This window comes from Leucopleurus acutus, assembly GCF_964270905.1.
Source record: "Leucopleurus acutus genome assembly, chromosome: 13".
NCBI classification, from domain to species: domain Eukaryota; kingdom Metazoa; phylum Chordata; class Mammalia; order Artiodactyla; family Delphinidae; genus Leucopleurus; species Leucopleurus acutus.
Genome location: NC_139155.1, coordinates 52,820,423 through 52,836,114, shown reverse-complemented (window position 1 = coordinate 52,836,114; position 15,692 = coordinate 52,820,423). Strand labels below are relative to the sequence as shown.

The following is a 15,692-nucleotide window of genomic DNA, read 5'->3' as shown; positions in this document are numbered from 1 at the left end:
TTAAAAGTAGTGATCAAATATATAAAATGTGGTATGTCTTACAGCAGATGCTAACTGTTCTTCTGTCATGTCTTCTACGAAGACAGTTTTAGCTGAGGGTTCCTCAGGAAGAGCATCTGCTGACCCCATCATTAGTAAAGTCATTCCCTGTTTAAAAAAAATTAATTTCATGAAAATGCTGAAAAGTTGATCACGTTTATGTGCAATGAAAGAAGCCAGACACAGAAAAACACATGTTGCATGCTTCTATTTGCTAGAAAAGGTAAATCTAGAGAGACACAAAGTAGATTAGTGGTTGCTAGAAATGAAGGTGAGAATAGGGAGTGTCTTTAAATGGGAACTCATTTCTTTCTGGGGTGATGAAAATATTCCAAAATGAGACTGTGGTGAAGGTTACACAACTCTGTAAATACATCAAAGATCACTGAACTGTTAAAAAAAAAAAAAAAAGTACTAGGGTGGCTGCCTCAGGCCACAGGTCATCTGCTTATCTGAAAAGGGGTATAAGGAAACTTCTTACAATAGTGGAACTTCTTTATCTTGACTGTGGTAGTGGTTTCATGACTGTATAAAGTTAACCAAATCCATCAAACTCTCACACTAAAGTAGGTGAATCTTACTCTCTATATACTATACGTCAATAAAGCTAACAGAAAAAACACAGTCACAAAGAAAGCTGAGAATGTTTTCAATATTGGAAAGGAGAGAATTCTTCAAATGATCATTAATATTTTGTGGCATCATTTCTCCCCATAACACACTAAGCACTGATAAGATTCTTTCTATGAAAGTCTACTGTGAAATGTAACCATTATTTACATTTGAATAGAAATATTTTGAAAGCACTGAAATCTCCATTATTAGAAAATATCAAACCAAACATATAAATTAGTTCAAAATATCTAATTTTATAATTCTACACATTATTAACTTAAGGGAATACTTATATTCAGTACAGATACACCATTCCATACAATAGAAGAACAATGGAGACACTGTCACCTTAAGTCTCATAATCCTGAAATGTGAACATCTTATTCAGTATCTTTCTGGAAGACAAAAACATCTGAGACAAAGACAGACGGTAGAGAGGTTTAAAAGAAAAAAAAAGGCCAGAAGGAGAAATTTTTTTTAAAAAAAGGACAATAAAATAAAAATATCTAGACGAAGATTAAAATTAGTAAATTAATAAGGTCACCAAACTCATAGTCTTCTGAGTACCTATGTTCAAATCCAACAATCTTCATTCTATCACCTATTATTTTTATTTAAACTTTCTATAAGATAATAGCAAAGCAGTACTAAGCTATCACTAAAGAATCTTTCTTAAAAGACAACTGTCGGGCTTCCCTGGTGGCGCAGGGGTTAAGAATCCACCTGCCAATGCAGGGGACAAGGATTCGAGCCCTGGTCTGGGAAGATCCCATATGCCCCAGAGCAACCAACACTGTGTGCCACAACTACTGAGCCTGCACTCTAGAACCTGTAAGCCACAACTACTGAGCCCGTGTGTCACAACTACTGAAGCCTGTGTGCCTAGAGCCTGTGCTCCGCAACGAGAAGCCACCAGAGTGAGAAGCCCGCGCACCGCAATGAAGAGTAGCCCCCACTTGCCACAACTACAGAAAAGCCCGCACGCAGCAACGAAGACCCAACACAGCCAAAAATAAAATAAATACATTTATTAAAAAAAAAAAGACAACTGTCTCAGGAAAACCAAATATCTGAGGAATATACTAGCAACAGTCAGTTAGAAAATACAACAGAAAAGAAAGAATACCAACAAATATCTAAGAGTAAACATAACAAGAAATATGTAATACTTTAATAAGAAAACTATAAAGCTTTACTTAGGGATATTAAAAAACACCTAAAGAAACTGAAAGACACGAAAGATTTCTGGAACAGAAAAATTATGTAAAGATGTGATTCCAAACTATCATATAAATTTAACAAAATTCCTTTCTGAAACTTTACAAAATGTTTCATTCATGTAGCAAATTCATACCCATGACAACAGCTAAGAAATTTCTGAAAAAGAAAGACTAAAAACAACAATACCCTTAAAATTATTAAGAAAATAGATTACAAAATGAAGAATGTTGAGGACAATAATTTAGAAAAAAAATACTTTGAGTTCTCCACCTCATGATATGCCACACCCAAAATGAATTAGAAACTGAAGATTTAAACGTAAATAAAATGAAACAAATAATTACAAAACATTTGTTTATTTTCTAAAAAGTCTTACTGTTTTTGGAAGATTTTCTAAAATTGACATAAAAGATGAAAGGACTCATGTCTCTAGTCTATAACTATATAAATCTTAAAAACTTGCCCATTACCACAATCAAAATTTTAAAGGACAAACTTAAAAAAAATCACTATATATAGGCACAATAGAAAAACAGGCAATAGAGATAAGTAGAAAGCCAACAAAAAAGGCTTAAAATTAAATTAAATGTGCTTCCACCTTAAGAAGCTAGCAGAAGTATATATTAAAATCAAAGTAAAAGGAGGAAATGAAGCAAAGAGGGGAAATCAATAAAATAATAAATGAACAAGCAAAAGTTAACTCTTTGTACTGGGGAGAAAAAAGTATCAATGAAACTTTACAACCTCTGCCTAGATGATAAAGACAATAAGCAAGAAATCACAATTTGCCAATACGGGGGCTGGGGGAGGGGTGGAACGACAGAACTACAGATTCTAGAATCTGTAGGATATCCTGTAAGAATGTAGTATGACAATCAATCCAACAATTTAAACTAAACAGACCAATTCCTTAAAAGACACTACCAAAACCGGTGTAAAGAAAATATAACATCTGAATAATCCTACATTTATTAAAGACTCTAAATTCTGAATTAAAAGTCTTCCCACCAAGAAAGCTCCAAGCCCAGAGAACTTCACTAGAGAATTCTATGAGACACTAATATGTGTGTGTGTGTGTGTGTGTATATATATATATATAAACTCTTTCAGAAAAGAGGAGAGGTATGAATGCTTCATAACTCATTTTATACGGTCAGCATTACACTGATAGCAAAAATCAAACAAAGACAGTTCAAGAAAACTACAAACCATCTCACAAAAAAGAGACACAAAAATACTTAACAAAATACTACCAATAGAATCCACATTATATAAAAAGGAAAATATATAATGACCAAGTGGTTTACTATTTCGAAAAAGGCAGTGTAGTTCATCACATTGAGATTAAAGGATTTAAAAAGAAAAATTTCAATATATATAGAAAAAGTATTTGCCAAAACTCAACTCCCATTCATGATAATTCTCAGCAGACTAGAAATAGAAGAGAACTTTCCTCAACCTGATGAACATCTGTAAAAAACCTGTAAAACATTTGTAAAAAAGGGACCAAAATTCTACAATGGGCAAAACTACCCTATATATGTGTAGCTGTAGTCTCAAAAAAGAGGAAAGAGAAGGACAGACAGAAAAAATATCTAAAGAAATAGCTAAAGATTTTCTAAATTTAATAAAAACTATAAACACACAGATCCAAGAGGTTTAAGCAGAATAAACATAAAGAAAACCTGACCAAAACACATTGCTGAAAACCAATAATGAGAAAAATCTCAAAAGCACCCAGGGAAAAAAGGACACATTACATGCAGAGGAACAATGATAAGAATGACAGCAACTGTACAAATGAGAAGACATCTTTCAAGTATTGAAAGAGTGTTAAGAATTTAATACCAATCAAAAATGTTTTTCAAAAATGAAATGAAACCAAGAGCTTTTCAGAAAAACAAAAGCAGAGAAAACTCATAGATAGGCTCTGCAAAAAATGTAAAAAGGAAGTTCTCCAGCCAGAAGAAAATGATACCAGATGGCAATTTGGATCTGGATCCAAAGGAAGAGCACCAGAAATGGTAAATATGGGTTTTCTACGTTTTTTAATCTCTTTAAAGGATAAATGACGATTTAAAGCAAAAGTAGCAATGTAGAAAGTAAAAATAATAGCAATGTAGTATGGAGTTTCTAACAGGTAGAAGTAAACTATATATATGTATGACAACAACAGCACAAAGCAGGGAAACGGAAATACACTGTTGTAATAGTCTTATACTATGCCTGAAATCACTCGTTATAGATACATAATATAAACCCTACAACAGCAATTCAGAAACATCAAACATCATCATAGGACCCTTTATACCAACAGTTGGCAAACTTTTCCTATTAAAGGCCATATAATAAATATTTTAGAATTTCTGGGCCACATACCATCTTTGTTGCATATTCTTTGTTGTTTTCAACCCCACCCCTTTAAAAATATAAATATTCCTAACTTGCAGGCCTTACAAAAACAGGCTGCAGGCCAGATTTGGCTCAGAGTTCAGTTTGATGACTCCTGCTTCACATTCTTAAAAATGGACAACTTCTGTTATGTAGTTCTCAATATTTACCGTATTAGAAATTAAAACTGAGAAATTTTAATAATATTCATTCAAAAACAATAAACCCACTTAATGTTAAGATAATTAACATTTTATGAAAGATAATTATATTCTCAAAACAAAACTAGTGAAGACTGATATTGTTCTACATTTTTTCAAACGTCTTTAATGTTTGACTTAAGAGAAAACAGTGGATTTTCATATTTGTTTCTGTATTCAATCTGCTGCAGTATCACATGTCCCACAACCTCTGAAAAATTACTGTACATAATCAACAATAGAAAAGGCAAATAAAATCTTAATGTCAACATGAAAATACATTTTTTAAATATGAAAACAGTTTTGATCTCAAGGATTCCTTGAAAGAGTCCTGGGTACTGCCTGGAGTTCCCGGGATACACTCAGAGAACTGTTACCCTAGAGAAATCATTAAAACTCTGGGAATGGAGGGGAGAATGGAAAATGACTGTTAATGAACACAGGGTTTCTTTTTGGATAATGATATGTTTTAAAACTAGACAGTGCTGATGGTTGCACAACTCTATGAATATAGCAGAACACACTGAAATGAACATTTTAAAGCGCTGAATTTCATAGTCAGTGAATTTTCTCAGAAAACTTATTATAAAAGCATAAATAACAAAACAGAGATAAAGCAAAGTCAGAGATAAACACAAAATTAAAAATATCGAAAAGAAGGCAGCAAAAGAACAATGAGACAGAAAACAAACAGCAAGATGGTAAATTAAACCCAAACATGTAGATAATAACACTGAACATAAGTGGTCTAAAAGTTCCAATTACAAAGTAGAGATTGTAAGACTGGATAAAAAAGCAAGACCCAAGTATATGCTAACCTAAAAAAATCCATTTTAAACAAAGACATAGATGTATTAAAAGCAAAAGGATGGGAAAATACATGAAACGCAAACAATAATTAAAAGAAATATGGCATAGCTTTATTAAAATCAAAGTAAAACTGAGAGCAAAGAATATTACCAAGGATAAAGAGGGACAGTTCACTGTGATGAAAGGTCAATTCATCAAGATTTAACAATCCTATATATGCATGCACCTAGTAACAGAACTTGAAAATACACAAAACAAAACTGATACAACTGAAAGGAGACATAATCAAATCCACAATAATAGTTGGAGATTACAACACGCTTGATAAAAGAAGTAGACAGGGCTTCCCTGGTGGCGTGGTGGTTAAGAATCTGCCTGCCAATGCAGGGGACACGGGTTCGAGCCCTGTTCCGGGAAGATCCCACATGCAGCGGAGCAACTAAGCCCGTGCGCCACAACTACTGAGCCTGTGCTCTAGAGCCTGTGAGCCACGACTACTGAAGCCCATGTGCCTAGAGCCTGTGCTCCGCAACAAGAGAAGCCACCACAATGAGAAGCCCGCGCATCACAACAAAGAGTAGCCTCTGCTCACCACAACTAGGGAAAGCCCGCACCCAGTAACGAAGACCCAACGCAGCCAAAAATAAATAAATAAAATAATTCAAAAAAAAAAAAGGTAATGGGTTTGCTATTGCTACTTTTAAATGAATAATATGTTTAATTTCTCAGCCTTAATTTCAAATACAATAAATATCAACGTAACCCATATATATGAAATTCTTTGGGGTTAAAAAATAATTTTTGAGGGCTTCCCTGATGGCGCAGTGGTTGGGGGTCCATCTGCCAATGCAGGGGACATGGGTTCGTTCCCCGGTCTGGGAGGATCCCGCATGCCGCAGAGTGGCTGGGCCCGTGAGTCGTGGCCGCTGAGCCTGCGCGTCCGGAGCCTGTGCTCCGCAACGAGAGAGGCCGCAACAGTGAGAGGCCCGCGTACCGCAAAAAAAATAATAATAATTTTTGAGAGTGTAAAGAAGTCACAAAGACCAAGAAATCTGAGAACTGCACATGCCAAAAATGCAAGGTTTAATAGTTAAAAATCAATGAGACTAGCCAGATTACCAGAATAAAAGAAAAATCATACGATCCTTTTAATCAGCAGAAAAGTACTTAAAATTCAAGAGCCATTCATAACTTAAAAGGTCTTAGTGAACTAGGAAATGACAAAGATGTCCACTCCCACCACTTTCTATTCAATGCTGTATTAGAAGTCCTAGCCAGTAAAGTAAGGCAAAAAAAGAAGTAACAGCCGTAAAGACTGGAAAGGGAAAAGTAAAACTGCCTCTATTTGCAAAGAGCATGCTTACATACATAGAAAACCCAATGGAATCTACAAAAAAACTACTGGAACTAGAAAGTGAATTTGGCAAGGTCACAGGTTAAAAATAAACTGTATTTTTATAATCTAGCCATGAACATTGGAAAACAAATTTTTTTAAAGTATCATTAAATAGCCAAGAAATGTTAAGTTCCAGAATCTAACAAAAATCGTGCAAGCTCTCTACACTGAAAAATTATAGAACTGAGCTAAGAGAAATGGAGAAGTACACCTTATTTAAGGATTTCAGTACTCAATACCTTTAAGATGTTCATTCTCCCCAAACTGAACTACAGATTCAATGCAACCTAAACAAAATTCCAGGAGTCCGTTTGCTGGAATTGACTAATTCTAAAATTATAAGGAAATGCAAAGGAGTTAAAATATTCTTGAGGAAACAGAAAAAGTTGGAGAACTTACATTATCTTATTTCAAGACTTATTATAAAGCTTTAGTAATCAGGACCATGTAGTACTAGTATAAGGTTAATCAAATATATCAATGAAACAAGAGTCCAAAAATAAACCAACAAATGATTTTCAAGAAAGACTCTGACATAAATCAATGAGAAAAGGAAAATATTTTCAACAGATAGTGCTGGAACAACTGGATATACAGACAGAAATAAAGGCATTTGGAATACATTTTGTGTAATAATTAGGGAACTGCATTATAACTAGTGTTCTTAAGATAATACTTACATTTTTTATTTTGATGTTTCCCCAATCATCATCCTGTTTTAAAGACAAATAATAAACATTTAACCACCCCCATATAATCCAAACATAATCTAAAAATCAACTAATTTTATATTTCTACTTCAAAATAGAAATTGTCTATATGCAGATTTTGCTTAAAATTACTGTAATCAAAAGTATTTTTAAAAAAACAAAAAACAAATGCAGTCCTAAAACTAGTAAGTCTAACAATTGTTCAAACTACATAAGATACAATCTAAAAGGCAGTAAACTTGGCAGCACCAAAAGTACTGAAACACTTGACTGATGACAGATGCTAATTTTTTGCATATTTGGAACCAGCAGAGCTAATAACTAGCGTATGTTTGACAAGAATAAAGAATAACTTCAGAAATGAAATAAGGTCTACATAATTAGGGTGATTATATAATCACCCAAATCAACAGACTCTTGAGAATCAAAGTGCTACTAAAAATTATACCAGGAGAGTAAACAAGACTACCCAAGGCAAACTAACCCTTAATAGTATTTGCTGCATCCACAAATGTTTCTCAAGTCCTACATTTCACATCTATGAATCAATTAACAATACTTTGACTTCAGTATGTTCAATTTAAATCAAGTTTTTTTGGAAATGCCATGATTGGTCCACAGATATTTTGGCAGCTAAAAGCCCTTCCCTTCAGGGATAGTCAGTTCCATATCACTCCTTCCTTTTTACTGAAGGTACCAGGCACTCAATACACCTCCCTTTGGTGGTGCCACTATTTCTTTTTGGGCATCCTGCTTCAAAGTAGAACAGTAAGTTTCTAAATGCCCTTCTCAGTTTAAGGGCTATTACTGCTAATCATAAGGAATGATAATTATAAATGTCTCCTCAAATAATGCCTCCTCCTACTTATCCAAGGTCACACAAAGCTGGGAAATGAACCCAGATCTGCTCGACTTGTAAATCACATGTTCTTTTGGTGCCTTACTATATGTTACTTAAGCCTCTCTGATGCTCAGTAAAATATGTAAAATACATTTACTTTCCTCATTTTTAATATACATACAGTTGACAATTACAGAAAACAAAAGCCTGGCACAGAGTAAGTATTCAGTAAGTGGTAGCTATTAGTCATAGTTTCATTTAATTCGCATTTTTCTGAATTCTCCACAGTATACCACCAGTACACAGTTCAGCACAAATTACGTTACCAAGTTCACTAATGACCAAAAGCTCATACTGCAACTTGAGGGGAAACAATGTTTCTTCACCAATATCTGTTTTACGGCCCAGCTAACAGGGGTAGCCAATCCTTATCTCTAAAGTTAATTAGAGCTCTTTAGCATTTCACATCTAACTCTTGAAGAAAGTGCATTTTAAAAACTATACTTATGGGCTTCCCTGGTGGCGCAGTGGTTGGGAGTCCGCCTGCCAATGCAGGGGACACGGGTTCATGCCCCAGTCCAGGAAGATCCCACGTGCCGTGGAGCGGCTGGGACCGTGAGCCGTGGCCGCTGGGCCTGCGCGTCCGGAGCCTGTGCTCCGCAGCAGGAGAGGCCACGGCAGTGAGAGGCCCGCGTACCACAAAAAAAAAAAAACTTATATAGTATTACAAACAATAATAAAGAAAATACCTTCACATCTTTTCTGTGGCCCTTCCTCAATGATACTGCTAAGCTTGGACTCTTAACTGTAATCAATGTGATCATTCCAAGGGAACTAATGGAAAACTTAAATTCCCTCTCCTTTAAACAAAAATTTCTTTCCTCCCATCTCCAGGCAGATGTTAGATAGTGATTACTTCTAAGAGAAAGGGGCTCCTTTTAATGGTAGGATGCAAGAAAGGCCAAAGGAAAAACTAACAGTTTTCCAGTATTCCAGAACCAGGGCCTTAGTAAATTTGGTACATTCGCATGTATATACAAAAACACATTGTGTAGTAGCCTTTAAAAAATAAATTTACCATACTGTTCCATATTTTTAACAGAGATAAAATTTCTAACCCCATAACTGAAAATTACTAAGGAAATACAAATAGACTTTTTTAGTCTATACAAAATGAAATACTTTTAACACACATTCATAAGAAAAAAATTCAAACACAGATAAATGGAAAGTACCCCAATCCCCTGACCTCCAGAGATAATCACTGATAAAATGCATTTTAAAATCAAAATTTTAATGATGCTTTATAATATAGTGTTTTGAAATGGCTACAATGTTCCTTCCTTAAACTAACATGAATAAGAGTTTTAATACCACAGACTATATACTCTCACCAAATAAAAAATACCTTAAATGCTGCATTTTCTGGTGCTAGTTATTTTCACTAGTACATAATGAAAATCTGGACTAAATTTTACCTTCAATGTTCCTCCTTTCACCATAACCTTCTGTCTGGCCGGCTGGACTCCAGTCAGTGCAAAAAGCTGAGCCTTGAACACCATCGGAGGTTCATCAGTATTCAGTTCTACACCTTCAAATTTCTCCTTTCCCCATTTCACAGTAACTGCAAACAAACCATAATTTTTTTTTTAATTTACAAAATAACAAGACTTAAGATTTAGAAGATCCTTAGGGAACTATTAGGCTAGTTCTTAAAAGCCAAACTATGTCATTAATCTTTTTACACACCTAAGGCCTACCAAATCAGGAGTGAAGTGAATGCAATAGATCTTGTATAAAATTTAACTGGATCTAATCCAACTTCTCATTTGATAAATAAGGAAACTGAGACTTAAAAGAAGCTGACTGATTAATGTCACAAAACCAGTCAGTAAATATACAGGGCTTCTGAATCCTACTCCAATAATATCTGCAAAATATGACCACACTGAAACACTTCCCAGAATAAAGTTCACAGACTTCAGAATGTGTTTATTTAAACAATCATTAAAATCAGTTGAATATTACATACTGCTGAAATAGAGAGGGGAAAGAAAGGCTAGAGTATTTTGAGAAGAAAAAATATTCTTGGGAAAATAAAGCACACTGAGAACAGGTTAAGGAATATAGATCCTGGATTATAGGAAGGAAGGTGTAGAAGAACTGAAAGGTCTGCCTCCTGAGCAAGAGGTGGTCAAATATTAGGAAGAATCCAAAAATATAGCTAAATTATTAAAAATTATAGAAATCCTACTTCACAGCCATTCAGATGGCTACAACAACAAAACCACAGAAGATAACAAGTGTTGGCAGGGATGTGGGGAAATTGGAACGCTTGTGCATTGCTCTGGGAATATAAAAATGGTACCGCCACTGTGACAGAAAGTATGGTGGTTCCTCAAAAATCAGGCATAGAATTACTACTATGTGATCCAGCAATTCCATTTCTAGGTATATACCCAAAAGTATGGCAACCAGGGAATCAAACTGATATTTGTATACCCATGTTCCTAGCAGCATTATTTCACAATAGCCTAGAAATGGGAGCAACCCAAGTGCCCATCAACAGTGGTATATACATACAATGGACATTAATCAGCCTTAAAAAAATAATGAAATTCTGATACATTCTACCACATGGATGAACCTTGGAGACATTATGCTAAGTGACACAAGCCAGTCACAAAAGGACAAATACTGTATGATTCTACTTATGTGAGGTACCTAGAGTGGTCAAATTCCTAGAGACAGAAAGAAGAATGGGGGTTGCCTGGAGGCTGGGGGAAATGGAAACAGGGGTACAGAGTTTCATTTTAGGAACGGGAAGAATTTCTAGAGGTGGGTGGTGATGACGGCTGCACAGCGATCTGAATGTACTCAATGTTAAAAACTGTGCACTTAAAACTGTTTAAAACTACACTTTATGTTACATATATTTTACCACAATAAAAAAATTTCAATCTTATAAAATAGCTAACTTTTGAAATATGTTAACATAAACAAACTAGGAATTCCCTGGCGGTCCAGTGGTTAGGACTCCATGCTTTCACTGCCCAGGGCCCAGTTTCAATCCCTGGTCAGGGAACTAAGATCCCACAAGCCATACAGCACAGTCAAAAATAAATAAATAAACAAACAAACTCACTCACTCACTCAAGGATGTACACAGTTTTTTCCACTGAAAACTTTATACCTACTCAAAATGAGAATCCCATAATTAATAGTTGTCTGATTTCTCTGATTACTAAAATCAGAATATAAAAAAGTGACCCTGACTCCAAATCCCTATTCTTTCACTAGTTCAATTAACGTGTTAGCGTTCATTCAATGATAAGCCCACTAACAAGGATTAGGGAGACTCTCTGTGAACTCACAGTTTAATAAGGGAGAGAGGGAAAAAGGTTAAAGTAATTAACAATACACTATAAATATTACAAATGCTAGAGGAGCACAGTGGAATGCTTCATGAGGGAGGAAGGATTCTCTGGAGAAAGTGTTAACTGTGAGTTACCACTATCAACTTTGAGTCTCAAAGAAAAAATCAGGTGTTAGAGAATAAGAATAAAAGCATTCTTGGAAAAGACACTCAAAAGCATAAAGCAGCATGGTGTCCTCTGAGATACAAGTAATTCCCAGAGTGAAGGGGAAGCAGCTGAAAAAGGAGAAACTGACCAAAGATCAAGTCAGGGAAGATAACATAAGTCACGTTAAAACATACAGGCTTTAGGTTGTACAAAATGTGCAGCCCCTGAAAGGTTTTCATAAAGGCCACTTTGGTCTGGTTTGAACATTAGAACACTCTAGCAGCAGCAGAGAAAATACTGGTTTGAAGGGGGAACGACTACAATCATTGAGACAAACCAGAAACATATAACAATAGTACAAACAAAAGAGGGAGGACTAAATCAAAACTGTATTAGAAATAATGAAGACGAATCTGAAATTTATTTAGCTGTGTCACCATGGGCAAGTTAAACTTTTTGCTTACCCATAAACCAGGGGTTCCCAACTCCAAGGCCACGGACCATACCACACCATGGCCTGTTAGGAACCGGGCCGCACAGCAGGAGGTGAGCAGCAGGTGAGGGAAAGAAGCTTCTTCTGTATTTACAGCCGCTCCCCACGGCTTGCGTTACCGCCTGAGCTCCACCTCCTGTCAGTTCAGTGGCAGCATTAGATTCTCATAGGAGCACAAACCCTACAGTGAACTACGCATGCGTGGGATCTAGGTTGCACGCTCATTATGAGAATCTAATGCCTGATAATCCGAGGTGGAGCTGAGGCAGTGATGCTACCGCTGGGGAGCGGCTGCAAATATAGATTATCATTAGCAGACAGATCTGACTGCACAGAGACCATAATAAATCAACTGCTTGCAGACTCATATCAAAACCCTATCAGTGAGTGGGAAGTGAAAACAAGCTCAGGGCTCCCACTGATTCTGCATTATGGAGAGTTGTATAATTATTTCATTATATATTACAATGTAGTAATAATAGAAATAAAGTGCACAATAAATGTAATGTGCTTGAATCATCCCGAAACCATTCCTCCCCAACCCCTCCCCGGGACTGTGGAAAAACTGTCTTCCACGACTGGTCTCTGGTGCCAAAAAAGGTTGAGGACCGCTGCCATAAAGGAGAATTATGCTAGTACCACGGGACTATGTTGAAAATTAAAACAAAGCAACATGTATAAAAAACATTAGCTTTGGGCTTCCCTGGTGGTGCAGTGGTTGAGAGTCCGCCTGCCAATGCAGGGGACACGGGTTCGCGCCCCAGTCCGGGAAGATCCCACATGCCGCTGGGCCCGTGAGCCATGGCCGCTGAGCCTGCGCTCCGCAACGGGAGAGGCCACAACAGTGAGAGGCCCGCGTACCGCAAAAAAAAAAAAAAAAAAAAAAAAAAAAAACACATTAGCTTTGTACCAGACAAAAAAGTGTTCGCTAATTTTTACAGCACTTCTTCTTAAACATGTAAGTGTCTGGACGTTTAATTTTCTATCAAAACTTATGACAGTACTTAAGATGTTCTTGTTTTAATACAGGGCTTTTTGCAGAATCTGAAAATACAGATTCTCAATATGGAGATGTCAAAGGAAGAAACCTTAGAAATCTACTTCAATTCCCTCATTTTGGAAATGAGGAAAAGATCTGATTAAATATTTAAGATGGAACTCAATTTCTAAGAAAGTTTGGTGAGTACAGGCATTTTTTGAGGGGAACAAACTACCTGTGTGTGTTTAAGTATTAGCATACACAGGTATTTACCGCCATTACTTAATTAATGCCACTTAAATTCTATGCTGCATAAACAGAATATTTCAAGTACCATTCTACTGTTCCATTGTTGTGGCCTTAGAAAAAGAGGTTGAGCAATCATTATTAAAGCATTTGGGGACACACAGTTTTGAGGGCATTAGCCTGCTGTGGCCCCCTTTGCCTGGCAAAGCAATAAAGCTATTCTTTTATACTTCACCCAAAAAAACAAACAAAAAATCATTATTAAAGCATTCAAGATTCTAGAACATCAAGAATCCATGTCGAGTTTAAACATTATTCTTTTGTTTGATGTCATTCTTTGAAAACGCTGAATCTTCAATAAAGGAATTATGATAGAGTGTCAAGGATGGCCAATGAATCACACATCCATGGCCAACTGGAGCCACCACATACACTTTAGGGGCCATTTTGAATTACACTAGGAGACAGCAAGGTCCATTAACTCGGTAAAAACATGATCCCTGGCCAACCCCTCGGACTGCCATCACGCAGAAAAACCCTGTCAAACGCCAATCAAAAGGAAATGATACCCGCGACCGTTTGTATTCCTTTACCTCTCAAAGCTAACACTGTGCTTCGGACACAGAAACACAAAACAGTGTTTGATGAAATGAAAATGAAGCAAAAAGCTCGCAATCTGCCTCGGGATAAAAATGAAATTGGTACAAACAGGGTGGTGGCAGCAAGGGGTAAGCGAAGGGAGGCTATGGAGGGAAACCCCCACAACGAGGAAGGAAGGCTTAACCTCACATCTCTGGTCCCTCCATCACTCCCTTACCGAGGCTTCCCCTCCTGGCCGCTCCCTTCCACGGCTACGGCTACCACTGAAGAGGTTCAGGAAATGCCACTGCACCTCCAGCCTGGTCCCTGCTGCCCCAGGACACAACCTCACCCTACCCCGCACGCGAGGACAGAGACAGAACTATTCTGCAGAGTCACCACTCGGAGGGGCGGACGCTCGCTGCTTCCCCACCTCCCCTCCGGCTCCCACCCCACGCACGCGGTGGCCCAGGAGGGGCACAGCTCCCTCGCGTTGCAGGACCCGGAACTCGCAGGGAGAGAGAAAGGGGCCAGGGTCCCCTCCACGCCGCGGAATCCCCGCCCCGTGCTCAGCGGGGCACCCGCCCTGCAGGCCAGGCCTACACAGAGGCCTAGCCCCGGGCGGGACTGCGGAGCACGAGATGAGGAGGGCGCTCACCGGAGTAGAGCGGCATGGCAGGGCGCGCTAGGAGGCGGCGGTGGCGCAGGAAGGCTGGGCCTGGCAAGAGCGGCGAAAGGAAAGGGCCGCAAAGAAGCTGTGGCGGCGGCCGAGGCGGAGGCGCGGTAGTGGCGGCAGACTCAGTGCGACAAGAGCCTCATTCAAACCGGCCACTGGCGATGACGCAGCAACACGCCGTCCGCCGGCCGAGCCACGGGGTGACTGAGGGGAGGAAGCGAGGCGGGGCCTGCGGGTGGAGAGACAAGGGAGGTGGGAGCGGCCGGGTGCCCGGGGCCCCTGCGCTTCACAGGTGCGCGCCTGCGCACTGCACCCCGTCTGCGCCTACCGGCTCCCAGCCCCGCCCCGCCCCGCCCGGCTGCAGACATAGCGGGAACCTAGTGTCCCAGCCGCAACTTCTTAGGAGGTCGTTCACCCGTTTCCAAACGGTGGGGCAGTACGAGCTGGGGTTTTATTCTCTCTGTTAATGTAGGCTGGAGAAGAGCCTTGCTCCGCCCCTCAACTTGGTCTACTTATTAATGAAAATGTCTAGGCCTCCCATTCAGGATTTTGCAACAAAAATAAACATCAAAATGATCTGAATATTTCAGAGATAGGTCTGTCTTGGTTGTAATGTATTACTGCTGTTTCTAACACCTGTTCGTACCCTAGGTTGGCTCTAGTAAAGGAGTAGATAACAGCGCCCTTGACTGCCCCGTGGAAGTTACGTGCAGCCCTCCACTTAATTGTTTTGGACCTGTTTCCTCAGCCTGGTAAATGAAGAAGATAGACTGGAAGGTTTCTGAGGCCTTTTTCAAACTCTAAATTGTCACGGCTGATATCAGTTTAAAACTTTCTAGATGAGTTAGAAAGGAAATAGAACCTGTAAATGAACGAAGGAATTCCGAAAACGTGGAAATTAAAATTGAGGTGCTTTCTTGCCTAATATAGAGGTTTTATAATGATCACCTATACTGCAAACGAGGAGTTGAA

General features: G+C 38.3%; 1 protein-coding gene across 2 annotated transcripts in view; it reads right to left on the bottom strand.

Annotated features, from left to right (window-relative positions):
- The window catches only part of USP14 (ubiquitin specific peptidase 14), a 45,280-nt gene extending 30,439 nt beyond the window's left edge, over window positions 1-14,841 (bottom strand). For both annotated transcript variants that reach the window (XM_082853762.1, XM_082853763.1), the window contains exons 1-4: window positions 14,703-14,841; window positions 9,702-9,847; window positions 7,353-7,385; window positions 43-147 (exon numbers count right to left, since the gene is read on the bottom strand). In XM_082853762.1, coding sequence (XP_082709888.1) covers window positions 43-147; window positions 7,353-7,385; window positions 9,702-9,847; window positions 14,703-14,718 — 300 coding nt within the window. In that variant the 5' untranslated portion in view covers window positions 14,719-14,841. The remainder of the gene's footprint in view (window positions 1-42; window positions 148-7,352; window positions 7,386-9,701; window positions 9,848-14,702) is intronic.
- Between the last annotated feature and the right edge of the window lie 851 nt (window positions 14,842-15,692).